The sequence below is a fragment of the Neofelis nebulosa genome, chromosome 2 (assembly GCF_028018385.1).
Source record: "Neofelis nebulosa isolate mNeoNeb1 chromosome 2, mNeoNeb1.pri, whole genome shotgun sequence".
NCBI lineage: Eukaryota > Metazoa > Chordata > Mammalia > Carnivora > Felidae > Neofelis > Neofelis nebulosa.
Window position 1 is genome coordinate 180,719,622 of NC_080783.1, and position 22,095 is coordinate 180,741,716.

The window sequence follows — 22,095 nt, forward strand, 5'->3', positions numbered from 1 at the left end:
CCAAGGTCAGGCAGAGAACATAAATACATGGACAGGGCTAGGTTACAAGGCAATATAAACCTGGGGCCAACACACTCAATTTGAAGGGATTTAAAGCCCCATTTAAAAAACAACACACCCCACCCCTCCAAAAAAAAAAAAAAAAAAAAAAAAAAAAAAAAAAAAAAAAAAAAGTCAACAAACACTTTGCTGGCCAAATAAAACATTTGTAGGCCTACCAGTTTGGGAATCCACATTAGGGCATATAAGGAGAGCATAAAATTGAGGGAGAAAAGAAACCCAGCGGGCTAGCAGGACACAGAATTTAACTCTGTATCCTTTCAAATGGGAGGTTCAAAAACTGTGTATTTGTCATGCAATGGGTACCAGGAGAGCACAGAAGCTTATAAGAAGAAGAAAAAAGAAAAGCCTATGACCCTACAGGTGATTTTGTAAATATGCCCATTACAGGTACAACAGTTAAGTATTCCTACCTCATAAAAATTTCAGGAGAACCCCTTGAAACTGATAGCCAGAGACTATCAGTATTGTTAAAAGGAAGTTAACCACATACTACAAACTTACTGAATACAGTTATATGCTTCTAGAGGATAGAGGAGTCCATTTTGATATTCAACTGTACTTTGTTTAAAGTAATACCAAATCTTTGATGTAAGATTGTCCTTAATTCTGTTTAAAGGAAACTTACTTAAAAACATCACAAATCAGTTTACTTTGGAATTTTCCTCCACTATCATAAAAAAACAATTTTAAAATTAAAGTGAAATCCCTACTGGCAAACTGCTTATAACGGTTTCTCAATAGTTTATTTCTCCACATACAACACTAAAAAAAGATACTAAACCAAGCCTTTCTGCTAACCTGGCCTTGAGCTGTGGGTTCAAACCTCTTTTCCTTTAGTCTCATGTCTTAACTGTATGTGTTTACTTATATCACAGAGATTTCACTTTTCCCACATTAAAAAGCTGAATCTGATCCACTAAGACATAAAACTTCCTGAACCAATAATCATTTTGCTTAAAAGTTTTGAGATTTTGAGTAGTTATGATGAAATTATATACGAATACTGTATTTTTCAGTTCATGTGTACACTTGAGAAAAGTAGAGTCCTGGGGTGCCTGGGTGGCTCAGCCGGTTAAGCGTCTGATTTTGGCTCAGGTTATAATCTCACGGCTCATGAGTTCAAGCCCTGCATTGGGTTCTGTGCTGAGAGCATAGAGCCTGGAGCCTGCTTCAGATTCTGTGCTCCCTGAGCCCTTCCCTGGCTCATGTTTTGTCTCTCGCTCTCTCTCTCTCTCAAAAATAAGCATAAAAAAAAAAAAAAAGATTTCAATAAAATAAAATACAAAAAAGAAAACTAGAGTCCTACACAGTATTTATTAAAAGGAAACAAAGTTTGAGGCTTAAGGACTGGTTGATGGTACTGGGCTTACAGATTCACATATAATTATTTCCAAATTTGTACTTCCTACAAAGCAAATGCCAAGCTCTAACTAACTATTGTACCAAGTCCTGAAAAAGCAGTAGAATCAGAAACAATACCCAACAACTAAGCCAACTATATCTACAATAAACATAAGTAACATTAAAGCAAATATTAATTTTTTTCTATATATTTGAGTGCTTATTACATGCCAGATACCTTATTAAGCACTTGACTGACACTATTCTCATTTAAATATTCACAATGAGGGGCGCCTGGGTGGCTCAGTCGGTTAAACGTCCGACTTCGGCTCAGGTCACGATCTCGCGGACCGTGAGTTCGAGCCCCGCGTCGGGCTCTGGGCTGATGGCTCGGAGCCTGGAGCCTGTTTCCGATTCTGTGTCTCCCTCTCTCTCTGCCCCTCCCCCGTTCATGCTCTGTCTTTCTCTGTCTCAAAAAGAAATAAAAACGTTAAAAAAAATTTAAAAAAAAAAATAAATGTTCACAATGACACCTTGAAGTTGAAACTATTATTAACCTCATTTTACAAATGAGGTAACTGAGGATTACACAGGTAAATAACTTGACCAAGACTACACACCTTTAAAGCAAAACAGATTTAGAACCTATTTCTTTCTGAGATTCCAGAATCCAAAGTCTTAACAATAGCAACCTATATGCCAATAGGGCATATTTTGCTTATCAGCTATCAGATAAATGACTTTACACCTAAAAAGCCTTCTCTGTGCAATGGAACATACGTAACTAGCTTTTTCAATAGTATAAAAAAGGACAAATATTTTCTAATGAGGGAAACTCTATCATTAATATCTATTAAAATCTGCCTGCTTAATGTCTCTGGAATACACATGTTTCCCTCATTTCCATGCTAGTACCTTAACTAAAGCTATCAACATTTCTCAACTTACTACCTGGTTTAGGCTGATCTTCCTACCTGTAATGCAGCCCCACTTCATTCAATTCTATGAACAATCTAGGCAAATCTATTTTTCTAAAATGCAGACCTGACCAGTAACGGCTATTTTTTGTGAGAAAATGTTCAAAATTTATAAAAGGCTAAAGGAGTCTTTTTTTGCCATTTATTTATTTTTTTCTGAAAGAGTGCTCAAGTTGGGAAGAGGTGCAGAGGGGAAGGGAGAATCTTAAGCAGGCTCCACGCTAAGTGCAGATCCCGATGTGGGCTCAATCCCACCACCGTGGGATCATGACCTGAGCCAAAAAATCAAGAGGTGGATGCTCAACCATCAATCAATGGGGTCACCCAGGCACCCAAGGCTAAAGGAGTCTTAAATGACCTGTCCCTTGTCAACCACTTCTGTATCCTTTTTTAAGACAACTTATGCTCCAGTCACACTCAACAATTTATAGTTTCCGCCAAGAAACTCAACTCCCCTCCCTTTGTGTAGCTATAGGCCTGCCTTAATAGGGTTCTACCCCCATGAAAATATTTCTATTTCCCCTTCATCACTGCCACATCCCTTCTTCCTACTCACTCCCATTCTTACCTAGAATCACGCCCCCTGCCACCTCTGTGAATCCTTCCCTTACTTCTAAGGACTTCAAAAGGCTCCCATGGCCTTTGATTATTCTTACCATGGCATGTATCCCACTGGATTATAACTATCTGTTTGATCTCCCAACAAACTCTAAGTTCCCTGAAGGCAGGAACTAGGTCTTTTTTAACCTCTAGATCATTCCCTCCACTTGTATAGTGCTTGGCTTATAGGTATTTAATATCTCCACTCTAATACAAAACAAGTAACGGTAACCTCTTATTTGTATAATACTTGTTAGCTTTCTCACTCTCCTTTAACTCTCTCCTAATGTTCTATAGAACATAGGTGCTATAGAAATAATGCCTAGAGTTTAATGAACAATACTAGCATATTACTTGAGCTGTTGTTTTTTTTTTCCATTTGAATTAAATCAAAAGTAAAATCAACATTCTCACAGAAATGTCTTTGCTCAATAACCAAAAATAAGCTTATAAGGGAGTATGTCAACACCAGTCTAATAACTTGTAAGGGAGTCCATCATTAACAGCAGTCTCAAAATCAAAATAATTTTTAAAATCAAAAGAGTCACTTAAACACATAGTTCATTTACTTACTCTATTAAGCGCTTTGGGGATGAGCCACTTTGATGAAATTCATCAGCATCATAGAATTCATCTTCGCTGCTAGAATAAGAGAACTCGGGGACAGTATTTGGAGACAAGTTGACATGGCTTGGAGAAGTCAAACTGCTACTAGGTGGTGAGTGCCCACTGCCTAGGAAATTAAAACATTTTAAATTGGGAGACAATGCTGGTAACAGAGGGGGGAAAATTAGGGAGATGGAGTCAAAGCAGACTTTCCTAAAATCAAGAAAAAGTTAAGTTGGTAGAAGTCCCTACATTATTTTTAAAGAAAATCACTATTTAAATTAGACAAAGGCAAATCATATTATAGAATGGGACACAGCCTTTTAAACGAAAAATTGCTATGTTCCCACTCCATAATTATTTATAATTAGGGAGCTCTTTTGATTATAATCTCAGTGTGTGAGTTCTGGGGTCAGAAGTCCCACAAAAGATACAAGCCAGGGCTCCTACTTTATACTGCAGATTGAGGTATTTAAAAAGTGCAGCAGTGAGACAATGAGAACGCATAATGGAAAGAATATTAAAGACCACATGAATGTTAAAATGCTATCCAGAATATCATATTCACATCAGTCACTGTTTTGGCAGTCACATGAAAACACAGAAGTGCCACACAAAGCCCCAGCACTCACCATCCAAATTCCTTACTTCTTTCCTACCTAAGTCAAAAATCAGGTGCATGGGACTCGGGGACAGAGAAAAACAGAGGTCTACTGTGAGAAGAATGTGGAAAAGGAAAGGACTAGGAGGAACATTTTTCTATTCCTAAACAGTCTAAGGAAATGGAAATTAACAGAGATCCACAGAAAGAAGACTACTACTATTTAATCTCTGTGATCACTGGATTGTCTAAGTAACAAAGTAAAACAATAAAAGTATCGAATAATGGAGGACTACTGAGATATTAATTTAACAAGTGTTTACAGAGCATCTAAAGGCTTTCAGGCAATGTATGCTAAACTGCTACAGATTAAAAAGCAAATTCATCTGCTACATTTAGTTGCCATGTTCACAAAGATATTTTTTTTTAATTTTTTTTTTAATGTTTATTTATTTTTGAGACAGAGAGAGAGCATGAACGGGGGGGGAGGGTCAGAGAGAGAGGGAGACACAGAATCCGAAACAGGCTCCAGGCTCCGAGCTGTCAGCACAGAGCCCGACGCGGGGCTCGAACTCACGGACCGCGAGATCATGACCTGAGCCGAAGTCGGACGCTTAACCGACTAAGCCACCCAGGCGCCCCGAGATATTTTTAAGAACATAACAAAGAGTTTGGAACCCCAAAAAGGTAATCTTATTGTAGATTCCAAAAATAGTTCATCTTAGCAAATAACTTTAAGTTCTTCCTTTCTGCCCCCTGCAATAGCAGCAATAAGATGGGAAAGAGACTTTCTTTTACTAAAATAGGAAAAACAATCAACCCACCCAGGAATCAAAAATGATTAAGTAACATGCAAACACTCCAGATGATCACACAATTGAAAAAGTGTCCAAAGAAGAAAATGAATTTGGGAAATGCAAACAAAAGAACGGAGTTTTCCTTATGAGAACAAACAATATTTTTTCTTTTCTCAGTTTTTATTACCTTATTTCATTTTTGTATTGGGGAAAGACTTAAAGAAAGGTGGAGAAGATGAAGAAATTAGGTTGAAAAATCAAACAGGATATAAATCATATGTTAATTTAATTTCCAAAATTTCTTTAAATCTACCTACTCTAAAATGCTCTATTTTAAAAATGTAATCTGAAACAACGTATCCTAAATTATTTATTAAGTAATTATGCTAAAGTGAATGTACATAGGAAGAGTGCTCACTTTTTTAAAGTTTGTAATCAATTTTACATATCTTCAAATAGACCTATTTTGGCTGTGTTTCAAAACTCTGACATAATCCTTTTTTTAGTAAAAGGCAAAAGATTTATATGATCTAAAGAGAAACCAGAGTATCCTTTCTTATAAAAACACAAGAAAACACGGGTACTGTTTTTAAAACGAACAAAAAAGGAAGATAAAAGTAATGAAATACAGAAAAAAGTTGGGCAAACATTTCAACCTCATTACTCAAATTGCTTATCAGCATTTTCCCAAGAGCTTCAAATAAGAGGAGTTAGTTTTGCTTTCTTTCTTTCAAAATTCAGGAGAGAGCTGCCCATGCTATTAAATATTAAAGACCAAATTAATAGCATCAGCATCTTTACTAATTCAAATTTCAAAATGGACTAAAGTCACAAGGTAATTTTTCATTATTACCAAGGAAAACTTCTGCCCAGGAAAGAAATCTGTGGAGCAACAAACAGGGGCTTATCTTCTACTTACTCAAGTTATAATAGGGACAAAAGCACTTAGTTCTCCTTTGAGTTTGGTTCAACAAGCACCTCAATTTACAACTAATCAGTTTCAAAATAAGAACTAAATTTAATACTAACACTGACAGCAACTCTGTAAATTACAGAAAGAATAATGACCATAAGTCTAAATAAAGAGAATGCAAATTAAAATGAAGTACCCTTTTTTGCCTGTGAGATGACAAACATGTGAAAGAATGATAAATCTTCCTTAAAAAAAAAAAATGTATGTACCAAAAGTGGCTGCACAAGGATATTCACTGAAGTACTACTGCTTATAGATAGGAAAATACTGGAAACAACCTAAATGTCCATCAGTGGAAAAACAATATGTGGTCAGGCAGCCATAAAAAGAACATTGTATGTATCTAACTGTATGAACATGGAAGGCTGTTTAAGCGTTCTCTGTTAAATGAAAAGAGAAAGTCACAGAAATGCATGATCTCAATTCAGGTTAAAACAAAAACAGCAATAAGAATATACAAAATATTTTCACAAAACTAGAGCAAATAATACTAAACTCTGTATGGAACCACAGAAGACCCTGAATAGCCAAAGCAAGTCCTGAGAAAGAAGAACAAAGTAGAGGTATTACAATACCAGATTTCAAAATGTACTACAAAGCTGCAGTAATCAAAACAGTATGTTACTAGCACAAAATAGACAGATGAGTGGAACAGAACAGAGATCCCAGAAATAAGTCCATTATATGGTCAATTAATCCATGACAAAGACAAAGGAAGAAAGGCAAGAATATACAATGAGGAAAAGACAGTCTTTTCAATAAATGGTGCTGGGAAAACTGGACAGCTGCATGTAAAAGAATGAAACGGTACCATGTTCTAACACTGTACATAAAAACAGACTAAAAAATGGATTAAAAACCTAAATGTAAGACTTGAAATCATAAAAATCCTAGAAGAAAACACTGGCAAGTAATTTCTCTGATATTGGCTGTAGCACATTTTTCTAGATGTCTCCTGAGGCAAGGGAGACAAAAGCAAAAATAAACTATTGGGACTACATCAAAATAAAAAGTTGTTGTTGTTGTTTTTTAAGTAGGCTTCATGCCCAGCATGGAGTCCAATGTGGGGCTTGAACTCACAACCCTGAGAGATCAATATCTGAGCTGAGATCAAGAGTCTGACACTAAGCCACTCAGGCACCCCTAAAAATAGAAAGTTTTGCATAGCAAAGGAAACTTTTGACAAAACAAAAAGACAACCTGCTGAATGGGAGAAGATATTTGCAAATGACCTATCCGATAAAGGGTTAATATCCAAAATATATAAAGAACTTACACAACTCAACACCAAACCCCAAATAATCGGATTTAAAAAGGGGCAGAGGACCTGAATAAACATTTTTCCAAAGAAGACATACAGATAGCCAACAGGCAAAAAAGATGCTCAACATCACAAATAACTGAAATGCAAATCAAAGGCCACAATAAGATATCACCTTATACCAGACAGAATGGCTAAAGTCAAAATGACAAGAATTAACAAGTGTTGAAAATGGTGACACTAATTCAAAAAGATACATGCACTCTCATGCCCACTGCAGCATTATTTTCAACAGCCAAGATATGAAAGCAACCTAAGTGTCCATTATTAGGTGAATAAAGAAAGAAATGTGACACACACACACACACACAGTAATATTACACAGACATTAAAAGGGATGACACTGACATTTGGATGAACCTAGAGGGTATTATGCTAAGTGAAACAAGTCTAACTAAGGAAGACAAATACCACATGACTCCATTCATAAGTGGCCACAATCTTAAAGAAAGAAAGAAAGAACACAAATGAATAAACAAACAAAAAGCAGGATCAGACCTATAAATACAGAGAACAAACTGATGGTTGCCAGACAGGAAGGGAGTGGGTGAGCAAAATGGGTGGAGAGGGAAATACAGGCTTCCAGTTATGGAATTAATAAGCCACAGGAATAAAAGGCACAGCATTAGAAATACAGTCAATGCTATTGTAATAGTGATATAACAGGACAGGTGGTAGCTACACTTGGGGAAACACAGCATAATGTATAAGCCTGTCAAATCACTAAGTTGCACACCTGAAACTAATGTAACATTGTCAACTATACTCAAAAATTGTAAAACAATAGTTTAACTAAAAAATAAATAAAGAAAGGCATATACAGGTATATGTGTACATATATGCATGCATTACATGTAAATACATGCAAATGACAGAGGGAAGAATAAAGAGGACTTTTAGCTTTTGTTCTTTATATTTTTGTACTGATTTCTTTACAATAATAAAGTATACAAATCTGACTTGAGCAAATTTTTTAAAAAGCCAATACAGATCTTCAGAATAAATCTTTAAAAAAAAAAAAAAAGTTTATTTATCTTGAGAGAGACAGAGAGAGAGAGTGTGTGTGCGAGCAGGGGAAGGGCAGAGAGAAAGGGAGAGAGAATCCCAAGCAGGCACCACACTGTCAGCACAGAGCCCAATGCGGGGCTTGAACTCACTGTGAGATTGTGACCTGAGTGGAAATCAAGAGTCAGAAGCCTAACCAATTGAGCCACCCAGATGCTCCAAAATAAATCTTTTCTTAAGGTTAACAAACAAAATCCTGGAATATTTTATGTAAAATACAATTATTACTAAAGCTTCTAGCTCTATCACAAAGTTAACTACTTCATGTACAGAACTGTAACGGTAAAATTAGGATAGCTCCAATACAAATACACATTTCTTCATTCTCCTTCCCATCAGCAATCAAACACATCTCAAATGTTAATGGGGCTTTATGAGAAAGAAATTATACAGGGGCACCTGGGTGGTTTAGTCAGTTGAGTCTCTGACTTCGGCTCAGGTCATGATCTTTTGGTTCGTTAAGTTTGAGCTGCACATTGGGCTTATTGATGTCAGTGCAGAGCCTGTTTTGGATCATCTGTCCCCCTCTCTCTGACCCTCCCCCACTTGCACACTCCAAAAAATAAACATAAAAAAAAAGAAAGTTACACAAATCTGTACCTGTACTATTTGGTGTTGGAGTCTGATGATGTCCCAAGGTAGCTAATACAGGTCCAACTGGTAGGGAAGATGGACGCTGCTCTGACTTACACAACTGAGCAGGTTCTAGAAGATTTAAACATATAAGTTAGAGAAAAAGCCAAATACAACTCTGTTAGCTGCAATTGTGTGCAATTCAAAATCATAAAGATCAGGAATTTATGAAACTGTCTTCCATTAAGTCAAATTCTATGCTACTCCTTCATGATCTTCAATCCCCTTTAAACTCAATGAGGATAGGCTACTCAGTACTAAGACATTAGGCAAGATATCAAGAGACTAGTCAAGGTAGGCCAATACCTCAGTAAAAATGTTCTGTAAAACTAGCAAATGCTTCTAATGATAAGGTCTTTCTAAGCATCAAACCACATAAAATCATTTAAAAATGGGGCACAGTACTTCCTCTTTAGCCCCACAAGATACTTAAACTCATTCTCTTAAGGAGTCAAATTCACAGGGGTGTCTGGGTGGCTCAGTTAAGCGTTTGGCTCTTGATTTTGGTTCAGGTCATGATCTCACAATTTGTGAGTTTGAGCCCTGCATCAGGCTCTGTGCTAATAAGCATGGAGCCTGCTTGGGGTTCTCTCCCCTCTCCTCTCTCTGCCCCTCCCTGCTCACGTGCCCACCCTCTCTCAAAAATAAAAAAAATAAACATTAAAAAAAATTCACAAAAGGATTTCACATACTTGGAAGTATTTTTAAAGGGATTTTTTTTTTTTCATTATAATTTCTGACTTAACTGCATCATTGAAAACACAAAAGTGTTGGATGCCACAAAAGGTAAGAGGAGGAACTGGTATACATTGGGTGTTGCCCCTAAGCCTTCTTTTGCCAGTTCAAAAAAAATTTACTATTTTGTACTCTATACTTAAAAATTCATGTCTATATAATCAGTAGGCATCACAAATTTCACTCTTCCCTTCTATTACCATAGAATCCACCATGAAGAAGAAACCATTCGTATTCTTCATAGCTATAAAGAATACCCCCAAATAGAAAGTTCCTGGATTACCTTCAAGTATATATCAAGGTATAGTAAGCTTTCTTTGGTAGCATGAATCCTGAGTCATAGGATTCTGTCCTACCAGCTAACCCAAGTCTCAGTAATCATGTTTTTCTTCTTTCTTTGAAAGCCAAAAGCTCTTTCACTGTATTAAAAAAGCCCAATATTGGGGTGCCTGGGTGGCTCAGTCAGTTAAGTGTCCAACTCTGGGTCAGTCATGATCTCTGTGGGTTTGAGCCCTGTGTTGAGTTCTGGGCTGACAGTTCACAGCCTGAAGCCTGTTTCAGATTCTGCATCTCCTTCTCTCTCTCTGCCCCTCCCCTGCCTGTGCCCTCCCTCTCTCTCAAAAATAAAATAAAAGAAACATTTTTAAAAGCCCAACACTGAGAAGACCTGGGTAGCGCCTCCAGGCCACACTGAGCCGGCTTTAGGCACTCCGCACGCCAGGTCTCCTCCTCTTCCTGTGGTGGTTAGCTATGGCGGCCGTGAAGACCCTGAACCCCAAGGCCGAGGTAGCCAGAGCCCAGGCGGCGCTGGCGGTCAACATCAGCGCAGCCCGGGGACTGCAGGATGTGCTGAGGACCAACTTGGGGCCTAAAGGCACCATGAAGATGCTTGTTTCTGGTGCTGAAGACATCAAGCTTACTAAAGATGGCAATGTGCTGCCTCATGAAATCCAAATTCAACAGCCTCCTTAATAGCCAAAGTAGCAACAGCCCAGGATGACATAACTGGTGATGGTACCACTTCCAATGTCCTAATCATTGGAGAACTACTGAAACAGGCGGATCTCTACATTTCTGAAGGTCTTCATCCCAGAATAATAACAGAAGGATTTGAAGCTGCAAAGGAAAAGGCACTTCAGTTTTTGGAACAAGTCAAAGTAAGCAAAGAAAAGGACAGAGAAACACTTATAGATGTGGCCAGAACATCTCTACGTACTAAAGTGCATGCTGAACTTGCTGATGTCTTAACAGAGGCTGTGGTGGATTCCATTTTGGCCATTAAAAAACAAGATGAACCTATTGACCTCTTCATGGTTCAGATTATGGAGATGAAACATAAATCTGAAACTGATAGAAGCTTAATCAGAGGTCTTGTTTTAGACCATGGGGCGCGGCATCCTGATATGGACAAAAAAAAAAAAAAAAAAAAAAAAAAAAAAAAGAGTAGAAGATGCATACATCCTCACGTGCAATGTGTCATCAGAATATGAAAAAACAGAAGTGAATTCTGGCTTTTTTTTTTTTTACAAGAGTGCAAAAGAGAGAGAGAAGCTTGTAAAAGCTGAAAGAAAATTCATTGAAGGTAGAGTTAAAAAAATAATAGAACTGAAAAAGAAAGTCTGTGGTGATTCAGATAAAGGACTCGTGGTTATTAATCAAAAGGGAATTGACCCCTTTTCCTTAGATGCTCTTGCAAAAGAAGGCATAGTAGCTCTGAGGAGGGCTAAAAGGAGAAATATGGAAAGGCTGACTCTTGCTTGTGGTGGAGTAGCTCTAAATTCTTTTGATGACCTAAATCCTGATTGTTTGGGACATGCAGGACTTGTCTATGAATATACATTGGGAGAAGAGAAATTCACCTTTATTGAGAAATGTAACAACCCTCACTCTGTCACATTATTGGTCAAAGGACCAAATAAGCACACACTCACTCAAATCAAACATGCAATAAGAGATGGCTTGAGGGCTGTTAAAAGTGCTATTGATGATGGCTGTGTAGTTCCAGGTGCTGGTGCAGTGGAAGTGGCAATGGCAGAAGCCTTGATTAAATATAAGCCAGTGTAAAGGGCAGGGCCCAGCTTGGAGTGCAAGCATTTGCTGATGCATTGCTCATTATTCCCAAGATTCTTGCTCAGAATTCTGGTTTTGACCTTCAAGAAACACTAAAGTCCAAGCAGAACATTCAGAATCAGGTCAACTTGTAGGTGTGGACTTGAACACAGGTTAGCCAGTGGTAGCTGCTGAAGTAGGCATATGGGATAACTATTGTGTAAAGAAACAGCTTCTTCACTCCTGCACTGTGATTGCCACCAACATTCTCCTGGTTGATGAGATCATGCGAGCTGGAATGTCTTCTCTAAAAGGTTGAATTGAAGCTTCCCTTGTGTCATTTGTATCATGAAGACTACAGAGTGATCCTAAGAATATAGCTATGGAATTTTTGTCCAAGCTTCAAATGATTTTCAAAAGCATTTTCCTTTCCTATACGAAAAAGGGAACACTGACACTCAAATTTTGAAGTTCTGAAATTATTATTACAGTATTTATTTAAATTTCACTGCAGTGTACACCATTAAGCAGGCTGTTTTCACCCAATGAACAGGATGTTTTGCTTTAGCTTCCATGATCTAAAGGTACCATGTTAGACAAGTATGTTACCTACCTTGTTATTAAATGTTCCTTGAAAAGCAAAAAAAAAAAAAAAAAAAAAAAGCCCAATACCAAAATATATCTTTTTCTATTTCATTTTCTGTTATACCATTTCTTTGATTCCTTTTACTTATCAAAAAAAAAAAAAAAAGAGCCCTTCAAGATTACCATGACAGTCGTACAAATTAAGTTTTTTCTAATCAATGAATCTGTGAAATATCTTTCCAAATATCATACCTGGAGGTAAGACAGTCTGAGTAGGCATTGTGTTGATCACAGGTTCCAAGGGACTAGGTTGATATATTGCATCCACAGGATTAATAGTACTCTGAGATAAAAAAACACAGTACAGTTATTTTTAATTAAATGCTTTCCCAGTGCTGACCCTCCCAAATGTATGAAATGCCCAGATTCCTGACAGCAAAGTCCTGAGGTAGCTATATAGATACGCTGATCAAAAAGCAAGGAAGAAATGAAACACTTTTACAATACAGAAGAATTTCCTAAAAAAACAAAAATGTAGTAAGGAAGGAAAATGACAGTCTCTGTCATATAGATAGGTAAAGCTAAAATGGAAAAACTTGCATAGAGTTGTAAAAAGGTGTGGGAAAATTTCAGGAAGCTACAGCAGTAACTTCTCAATTCATTTCAGTGCTTCTCACTTAATTCTCAGTTCACCACAAATACTGCTTCTCTATCAAAGATAGAGAAAGTCTCTCTTGCTTTGGTATTAATAAACACTAAACTATATTAATAAACACTATATAAATAAAAACTATAGCTATGTATATATAATTATATAAAATATATAACTATGTAACTATATATAACTATAGTTATACATATATATAACTATATATATAACTATATATATACTTATAACTACATATATACATATATACATATATATATACATATATACATATACATATATATATAGTTATATATATATAGTTATATATACACACACACACACACACACATATATATAAACTACGACTTGCAAATTTATTTGTACCACTAGGATTTTATCTTTCCATCTCATACTATTGCCACCTTCTAATACTGTGTACACACAGTATAGGCATCTAATTTTACAGTCATTAAAAGCAAAGAGATGTATATTCTAGTTGGGGGATGCAGGGAAGAAGCCTTCCTTTTTGAACATTAGAAGAAAAAAAATAAACATAGTTATAATTTTAGAGGGAAAAAAAAAGTCTAGGTGTTTCTAATTTCAAGCCAAGAAATTATTCTGCCAGCAGGATGGTATTTTAAAAACCAGACTCCATAGTTTACTGATGCTTTTTTATTTGGAGGAGGTGGGTGGTATTAAAATAAGGTCTTTGTCAGAGTTAAGTTTGATCTCTCATTTAGAATACCACATCAGATAAAACCCAAGAAATAAAATGTTCAGTTCTTTAGCTTTCCTTGATCCAGAAAACTAAATTTTAAATGTATATTAGGGCTTATAACAGAAAATATCAAAATAGAATCAGAAGAGAAATACTTTACTGATGAATGAGCTCCAATAGTATTCATAAAAATTTAGAAGCCCCTAGCAATAACTGAGATAATGGGACAGTTTTTATCTCATTCTCATTTAATGTCTAAGTTCAAAAATTTTTTTTCTTAAACTACCTCTCTGCATAAATTTTAAAAGCACTAAGTCAGATCTCTTAAATCAACTGATTTGAACATAAGAATTCTGAAGCTTGTCACTATAATAGCTTACCTACCATAAATATTCTAATGGAAAAATAAAGGACACTTAGAGGAGAGACCCTGAAAACAGTCATTAATAATAAAACCCCACTAAAATGAAGCACAGAAGGTTTTGAAGCACTGGGAAAAGCAGAGAAACAGACTAAGAATTTTAATTCCTTAGAATCTTTCCTCTACCAAGAATTTGGCAAGTCTCTTATCTGCTGTGGTCCACACCTTCCCAGTCTGTAAAATGAAGAAATGGCTGGATTAAACGTTCTATAGGGGCTTTCTGCTTATTACTTTGTGATTCTATTTTCTGATACTGGACCAGGACATAATAACAAGTGTCTCAACAAGTCCTGGAGCTGTTCTTAGAATAAATTCCATTTTTACCCAGTGGTTTTCTCCAAAGAACTCCAAGTGGTTTAAAGTCAAAATCTTGCCATTAATACCGTGATCCATGGGAAGGAGCATATGTCACCTTCTTATTATCCTCATCTTTTATGTAAGAAAAATTACTGAAGCAACTAAGAAATAACTTTGGGAAAAAGGACCAGCAGAATTCTATCTTTTGAATGCAATCTGTTTTCCAGGTGAAATGTTCTAAAGATTAGGCTAGTCAACCAAAGAAGATACTTTTAGACTTTTTTTGCATGGATATTAAAGGTACCACATATCTTTTGTTGCTTGTTGTTATAGAAAATTATAGAAACTCTAATTCTATAGAAATTATAGAAATTCTAAAGCAGAGCTTTAGAAGTGCAAACAAACAATAATCCTCAGCTCTAATCTGCTATAACATTTATAGAATTCATGCAATGTTATAAATTATATATAAATGTATATATGTATAGTGAACATTTATTGATTCTGTGCTCATTCAGTACCTTACAACAATGTTTTGAGGTAGATCTAGCCACTTTTCTTTATACATGAGAAAACTAAGGTTCAAAGGTTGAGTAACATGCCTACTAAGGTCACAGTTAGTGAGTAGGAAGGCCAGGTTCTAGCTGTATGGGTCCAAGATCTAAACCATGAACATTTCCTTTATCTTTTAAAAATAAAAACTCTTAGGGAAAAATGTTATAGTCCTTGATCAAATGATTCAGATGTTTGTTTTCTACAGGTTTAGATTTTCTTTAAGTATAAATTTTCTAGATGTTTTTAATTGTAAATGACCAAACATTTTGGGTCAGCCAACTTTTTTTTAACATAATAAAAAAATAACTAATAATAACAACATAAATAGTCATTTTCTATGAGGCTTACAATCTTAAGTGATATCTCAGGAAGAGATACTACATTACATTGTATTTATACGACATATTCGTATTAAATCACCATGCCTCAAACTCTGAACTCACACTGTGAAGAGAGAGAAAAATTCTAATGCTTTTAATTCATATTTTAAAAATGCTTCTCTTATCTCTGCCTTAAGAAACATGCAAACAACACAGATTTTTTAACTTTTTTCATTTTAAAACAAATATAAAGTTAACACGCTTATCCTTTCAAGTATAATCATGAGATGGTTTTGAAGATTTTGAAGAGTTTCCAGATCTCAGACAAGCTGGCATTTGTAAAGTCTCAAAACAAAAAAAAGAGGCTGCCTCCTGCTTTAGAAGCACAGTCTAAACAGAAGTCACTCATTTATCATAAAAATAGGGTGGCTCCAACTATAAATCTTCAAACTCGAACTTTTATTTCCAGATGGGAAATACCAACAATAAAATTTTCTTTTCTTTTTAAAGTAGAAGTTGAATCTAAGCGAAGAGTAAAAAGCCAAGGGGGAGGAAAGAATAAGAAAATGGCTACAAGTGAAAGAATTCATGGTGCAATTTGTTCTAATAAAGATGCAATATATACTGCAATAGCAAAATCTAAAAATAAAATGGAAACCAATAAACATATTGAAATAGATTAAGATATGTTTCAATATTGTATCCTTCCCCTTCTGCTTTCATTTGAGAAAAAAGTTTGATAGTAGCATTGTGAGTTATGCCTTAGTCATAAAAGCTGCATTTTCACACCATGATTAACCCTTCATGTTAACACATGCAAAGTGATTCGATCTGAATCAATACTTAGAAAAATTTTAACATTTTCCCTCCAAATGATTGCTGAAAGATGGCCAACTTTAGAAGCTTAAAGAAAATTGCAAGAGTCAACAACAAAAAAGCAGTGAGTAGGTAAAAGAGGAATTTGTGTTGAAAAATGAGTAGAAGTTCAGGCTTCTCCTGACATGACTGGTTATAATGCTCTGCAGAAGTAAAGGGAAACAAAAAGATTAGATTAAACTTACTATAATTCCATCTGCGTGCTTCTCCGCATTACACTGGTCCTTAAGGAGAAATGTTAAAAATATTAACTTCATTCTTTTAAGTAACTCCTTCTGTACTTTCTTCCCTATTAAGAAAGCTTATTTTACTATAGGTAAGTAACAACGTTAGACTATCTCTTGGCTTCTACTAAAATTGTAATTCTATTTGTACACTGCTAACCAAACATAATTCTATCACTGGCTATAAAACAAACACAACCAACAATTATTTTTTCTCTACAGGTATTTAATTAAGTTCATTATAGAAATAACTTATGGAACTGTGTACTCATATTGGTACCAACTATTAAAAGCAGATACACTAATTTAGGATGGAAGACCCTGAATATTTCTGGGTTTAATTTTATAGTATGTTATGATAACTACCCACAACCCTTAAACTCTCACTGCAATTTAAAGAGATGACAATCAGCTCATCACACTCCACACCCGAAAAACAAATAACCCAGTGAAGAAATGGGCAGAAAACATGAATAGACAGTTCTCTAAAGAAGACATCCGGATGGCCAACAGGCACATGAAAAGATGTTCAACGTCGCTCCTTATCAGGGAAATACAAATCAAATCCACACTCAGATATCACCTCACGCCAGTCAGAGTGGCCAAAATGAACAAATCAGGAGACTATAGATGCTGGAGAGGATGTGGAGAAACGGGAACCCTCTTGCACTGTTGGTGGGAATGCAAATTGGTGCAGCCGCTCTGGAAAGCAGTGTGGAGGTTCCTCAGAAAATTAAAAATAGACCTACCCTATGACCCAGCAATAGCACTGCTAGGAATTTATCCAAGGGATACAGGAGTACTGATGCATAGGGGCACTTGTACCCCAATGTTTATAGCAGCACTCCCAACAATAGCCAAATGATGGAAAGAGCCTAAATGTCCATCAACTGATGAATGGATAAAGAAATTGTGGTTTATATACACAATGGAATACTATGTGGCAATGAGAAAAAATGAAATATGGCCTTTTGTAGCAACGTGGATAGAACTGGAGAGTGTGATGCTAAGTGAAATAAGCCATACAGAGAAAGACAGATACCATATGGTTTCACTCTTATGTGGATCCTGAGAAACGTAACAGAAACCCATGGGGGAGGGGAAGGAAAAAAAAAAAAAAAAGAGGTTATAGTGGGAGAGAGCCAAAGCATAAGAGACTGTTAAAAACTGAGAACAAACTGAGGGTTGATGGGGGGTGGGAGGGAGGGCAGGGTGGGTGATGGGTATTGAGGAGGGCACCTTTTGGGATGAGCACTGGGTGTTGTATGGAAACCAATTTGACAGTAAATTGCATATATTAAAAAAAATAAATAAAAATAAAGAGATGACAATCATATACCCTTAAAAACTTGGGACAAACACAATTTCCTATATCTGGCTGTGGGCCCAGAATTACGCTTTTCTAAATAGATGGTCTGATTTTTGTTTCAGTAAATATAATCACTGTATCCATGGAATGACATAGGAGCGAATGCCTGGCAAATATTTCCCATTTATTATTTCACTTATTCCACCAACAACTCTATAAGGTAGGTGCTATTATTATTCCCATTGGACATATGAGAAAATTGAGACAGAAGGTGGGCAGCCAGGATTCCACAGTCCAGTTTTGGAACTCATGTTCTTAATTAACTAATACGCTATTTTGCCTTGCTTCTCCAAGCACATACTTTAAGAAGGTGGTGGAAAGTTACCAACACATATTCATTTCTGTAATTATAATCCACCTATTTGCATTATATAGATAATATGTTTAATTTTAAATAAAACTGTTTAATGTTTCAACTCCATAGTATGAGGATGTTTAAGTTTGAATAGAAACCAGTACCTGGTCTTGGTTTTAAACATAATGTCCACGTTCTATCTCACGTACCTATAACTTTTTCTTTACTGAGTTTACTCAGAAATCTTCATATTGAAGTGTCAACCAAGAGCACTTTGAAGATTTGGGAATAAGTTAACACTAACATAGCAGGCCTGTCTGCCTGCAAAGCTGGCCTCTGACCATTCTATCTGATAAGGGTGGCTCACTGTACCTAAACTGTATAAGCAAACAATTTGTTTGTGCTGACAACCTGTTTTCCTTCTCTAAGTCTGGAATCTTGATAAGTGCTATGTATAAAGTGCTTACTTGACAAAGCTCCAAGGTGTTGAGTCTTTAATGAGCTTCCCTGGTAGACATTTTACACATGTTGTCACAATTTGTTACTGGAGGAATTAAGCACATTCTATGCAAGTCTACTGGGAGAAGACAGACAGAAGCTTGTGCCTGGTTTTCTCTGGATTTGTCCCATGTGCCTTTTCCCTTTGCTGATTTTGCTTTGGATCCTTTGCTCTAATAAACTGTACCTATGAATATCCATCATCCTGTGAGTCCTCCAAGCAAATCATCAAACCTAGAGGTGCTTGTGAGAACTTCTAGCACAGTGTGTATCTTTCACATATCCTTGAGAATATCTGGCATTTTGTTATCTATGTAATTCATATTGGGGTTTTCCCCATTTGAAAAATTAACTATATATTTAGAATATCCAAAGTTTCAGTAATTCTTAATGAAGATAGTTGAAAATAAATTATTGGGAATTCTAGAGAAAGAAATTAGAAAGTTTCTTGCTCAGATGACATTTTGATTTAATTATGGCTTTCCCCTATTAATTTCTAAATATTGGTTTTTCCAAAGGATTTCTTAGAAAGGAATATTATACACATATGATAGATTAAATTTTCCAGAAATGGCCCCAACAAGAGGTAGTGTTCACGTCCCTTACACTAAAACCTAGGTGGGCCTTTGTGACAGTCTCTACCAGTAATTACAGCAGAAATGACTATATGTGATTTCTAACGTTAGTTCATAGATATGTCACAAACTTTCTTTCTCCTTGTTTTCTAGGAGAAAACAACCAACCCAACCAACCACCATACCGTGAGAAAACCCAAGCAGCTGTAAAGAGGACTCTATGGAGAAGAATCTAGGCCCCCAGCCCAACTTTGCAGTGTGTGAGTGAGCCATCTTAAAAGTAGATCCTCTAGCCGCCCCCAAATTATCACAGGTGACACTGCATGAAATATGAACAAGTCATGAGGTCTACCCAAACTGCAAATTTGTGAGCAAAATTTAAATCACTACTGCTATTTTAAGACACTCCAGTTTAGACTGCTCTGTTATGCAGTGATTGATTACTGAAATACTATGTTATATATACACACGTATGTTATCTAAAAAGACCACTTTTAATTCTGGTGTAATTTAAAATAAATTTCAATATCTGACAAACTGCCCCCCACCCATTAATAATGAATGATACCTACAGGGAATTTTAATTTTTTTTAAAGGGTGTATTTTTAAGAAAGAGAGGCAGGGCACTGGGTGGGAAGGAGGGGCAGAGAGAGAGGGAGACACAGAATCTGAAGCAGGCTCCAGGCTCTGAGCTGTCAGCACAGAGCCGGATGCGGGACTTAAACACACAAACCATGAGATCATGACCTGAGCTGAAGTCAGACGCTTAACCAACTGAGCCAGCCACCAGGCACTTCATCTACAGGGTATTTTAAATCAGGGTTTATTATTCTTGTTATTGTTGTGGTTTGTCTTTTAAGGCAGAGTCAAAGCTAGATGAACCCACAGACTATTAAATGCTTTCCTATTAATCCATTCCCATCATGTACTTTAGGAATTTTGTTCTACTACTTAAAATTAAAGCTCTATTCATCCCGCCTTCCCCATTTTTCTTTTTAAAAACTATTCTGTTTTTAAGTATACCACAAATGGCTTTTAATCAGGATCAGTTAAAGCTAAACCTCAAGTATTACTGAACTGGAGATTTAATTGAATTCAATATGAACTATGTTAATGAAACAAAGAAAGGGTCTAATGCTACTTCCCACTTAAATTATACCATATGTTTATCTGGTTCTAAGTCCCTCATTCCTTAATGCAAAGGCTATTCTCTTCTCTGAACATACCAGCATGACTGAGATCTGGAAATATGATAATGAACAAAAACATCAGCACAACATAACCTGGATTTCTGATTTCTGACAACTGTAGACTCCAGTATTTTTAAAACCATACCTACCAACAAAATACATGAAATATATCCCCATCTCTTTAATAAGGCAAGATAGTCTAGTAAAAGCTCTCATAATTATGGACCAATACTTATTATATGAAACAAAAAATAAACATCTTTTGATGACAGAAAATTTCTAACTCAAGTTTGATGAGATTCAACAAATGAGGCTGGGACAACTGGATATCCACATGCAGAAAAATGAATTTAGACCCCTACCTCACACCACAAAGATGAACTCAAAGTGGATCACAAAACTATAAAACTCTAAGAACAAAACACAGGAATAAACCTTTGTGATCTAGGATTAGGCAATGACTTTCTCAGGTAAGCCACCAAAGGCACAACCAATAGAAGACTGATAAATTGGACTTTATCAAAAATAAAAATATGCATGCTTCTCAGGATGCTATCAAGAAAGAGAAAAGACAACCCACAAACTTGAAGAAAAATTTGCAAATCATAGATAAGGATTTGTATTTAGAACATATAAATCAGTCCCAAACTCAATGAGATTTAAAACAAAACAACTAAAAAATGGGCAAAGAATTTGAATAGACATTTTCCCAAAGATCTATGAAATGGCTAACAAGCACATGAAAAGATCACGAACATCACTATTTCTTAGGGAAATGCAAATGAAAACCCTGAGATGCCACTAAGAATGGCTAGACAATCACAGGAGTGATCTCATCATATTCAGAGGTTCCATGAATCCATTATTATTTTTTAAAGTATAGTTGACACACAATGTTACATTAGTTTCAGGTGTACAACACAGTAATTCTATGATTCTGTACGTTATGCTATGCTTATCATAAGTGCAGCTACCATTTGTCAACATACTATTATAGTATCATTGAGTATATTCCCTGTGCTGTACCTTTTATCCCTATAACTTATTCATTCCATAACTGAAAGCCTGTACCTCCCACTCTTCTTCACTCATTCTGCACCACCCCCACACCCCCTTCTCTGGCAACCACCAGCTGTTCTCTGCATTTATGGGTCTGTTTCTGTTTGTTCATTTGTTTTGTTTTTTCAGATTCCATATTTAAGTGAAATCATATGGTATTTACATTTACAGTTAACCATAAGACAGAAGCATTACACAGGTGGGCCTGATCTGATCTCATGAGCCATTAAAACCAGAGAGCTTTCCCTGGCTGGTTGCAGAAGAGAGAGAAGGTCAGAAATGTGAACCATGAGAGGATATGATATGCCACTGCTGGCTTTGAAGATAGAGGGAGACTGTGCAAGGATAAGACAGAGGCCTTTAGTTGCTGACAATGAGTTCTAGCCAACAACTAGCAAGGAAATGGGGACCTCAGTCCTACAACAAGGACCTGAATAAGCCTAGAAGTGGATTCTTTCCCAGACCGTCTAAATAGTTCAACCTGTCCAGACCTTGATTTGGGCCTTAAGCATACAATCCAGCCCAGTCACCTTAGAGTCATCTACAGAACTGTGAGCTAATAAATGACTGTTTTAAGCCACTTAAAAAAAAAGGACAATCACAAATATTGGTTGAGGATGTGGAGAAAATGGAATTCTAACATACTGATTGTGAGTGGGACTGTAAAATGGTGTAGCTGCTTTGAAAAGTAGTTTAGCAGTTT

At 36.2% G+C, this 22,095-nt stretch overlaps 1 protein-coding gene, 1 long non-coding RNA gene and 1 pseudogene across 11 annotated transcripts in view; 2 read left to right on the plus strand and 1 right to left on the minus strand.

Moving 5' to 3' along the window:
- Window positions 1–22,095, minus strand: part of OSBPL9 (oxysterol binding protein like 9) — a 195,920-nt gene that overhangs the window by 17,977 nt on the left and 155,848 nt on the right. For 6 of the 10 annotated variants that reach the window (XM_058696075.1, XM_058696045.1, XM_058696063.1 and 3 more), the window contains 4 exons: window positions 16,368–16,406; window positions 12,599–12,689; window positions 8,945–9,049; window positions 3,555–3,714 (listed from right to left, as the gene is read on the minus strand). In XM_058696075.1, coding sequence (XP_058552058.1) covers window positions 3,555–3,714; window positions 8,945–9,049; window positions 12,599–12,689; window positions 16,368–16,406 — 395 coding nt within the window. The remainder of the gene's footprint in view (window positions 1–3,554; window positions 3,715–8,944; window positions 9,050–12,598; window positions 12,690–16,367; window positions 16,407–22,095) is intronic. The other 4 variants (XM_058696078.1, XM_058696049.1, XM_058696051.1 and 1 more) reach the window with 3 other exon arrangements.
- On the plus strand, window positions 9,918–19,682 carry LOC131492580 (uncharacterized). Its single transcript, XR_009252147.1, has 3 exons — window positions 9,918–10,013; window positions 17,838–17,935; window positions 19,297–19,682. It is a non-coding gene; the product is annotated as an uncharacterized LOC131492580 (long non-coding RNA).
- Window positions 10,379–12,420, plus strand: LOC131492548 (T-complex protein 1 subunit zeta-like; annotated as a pseudogene).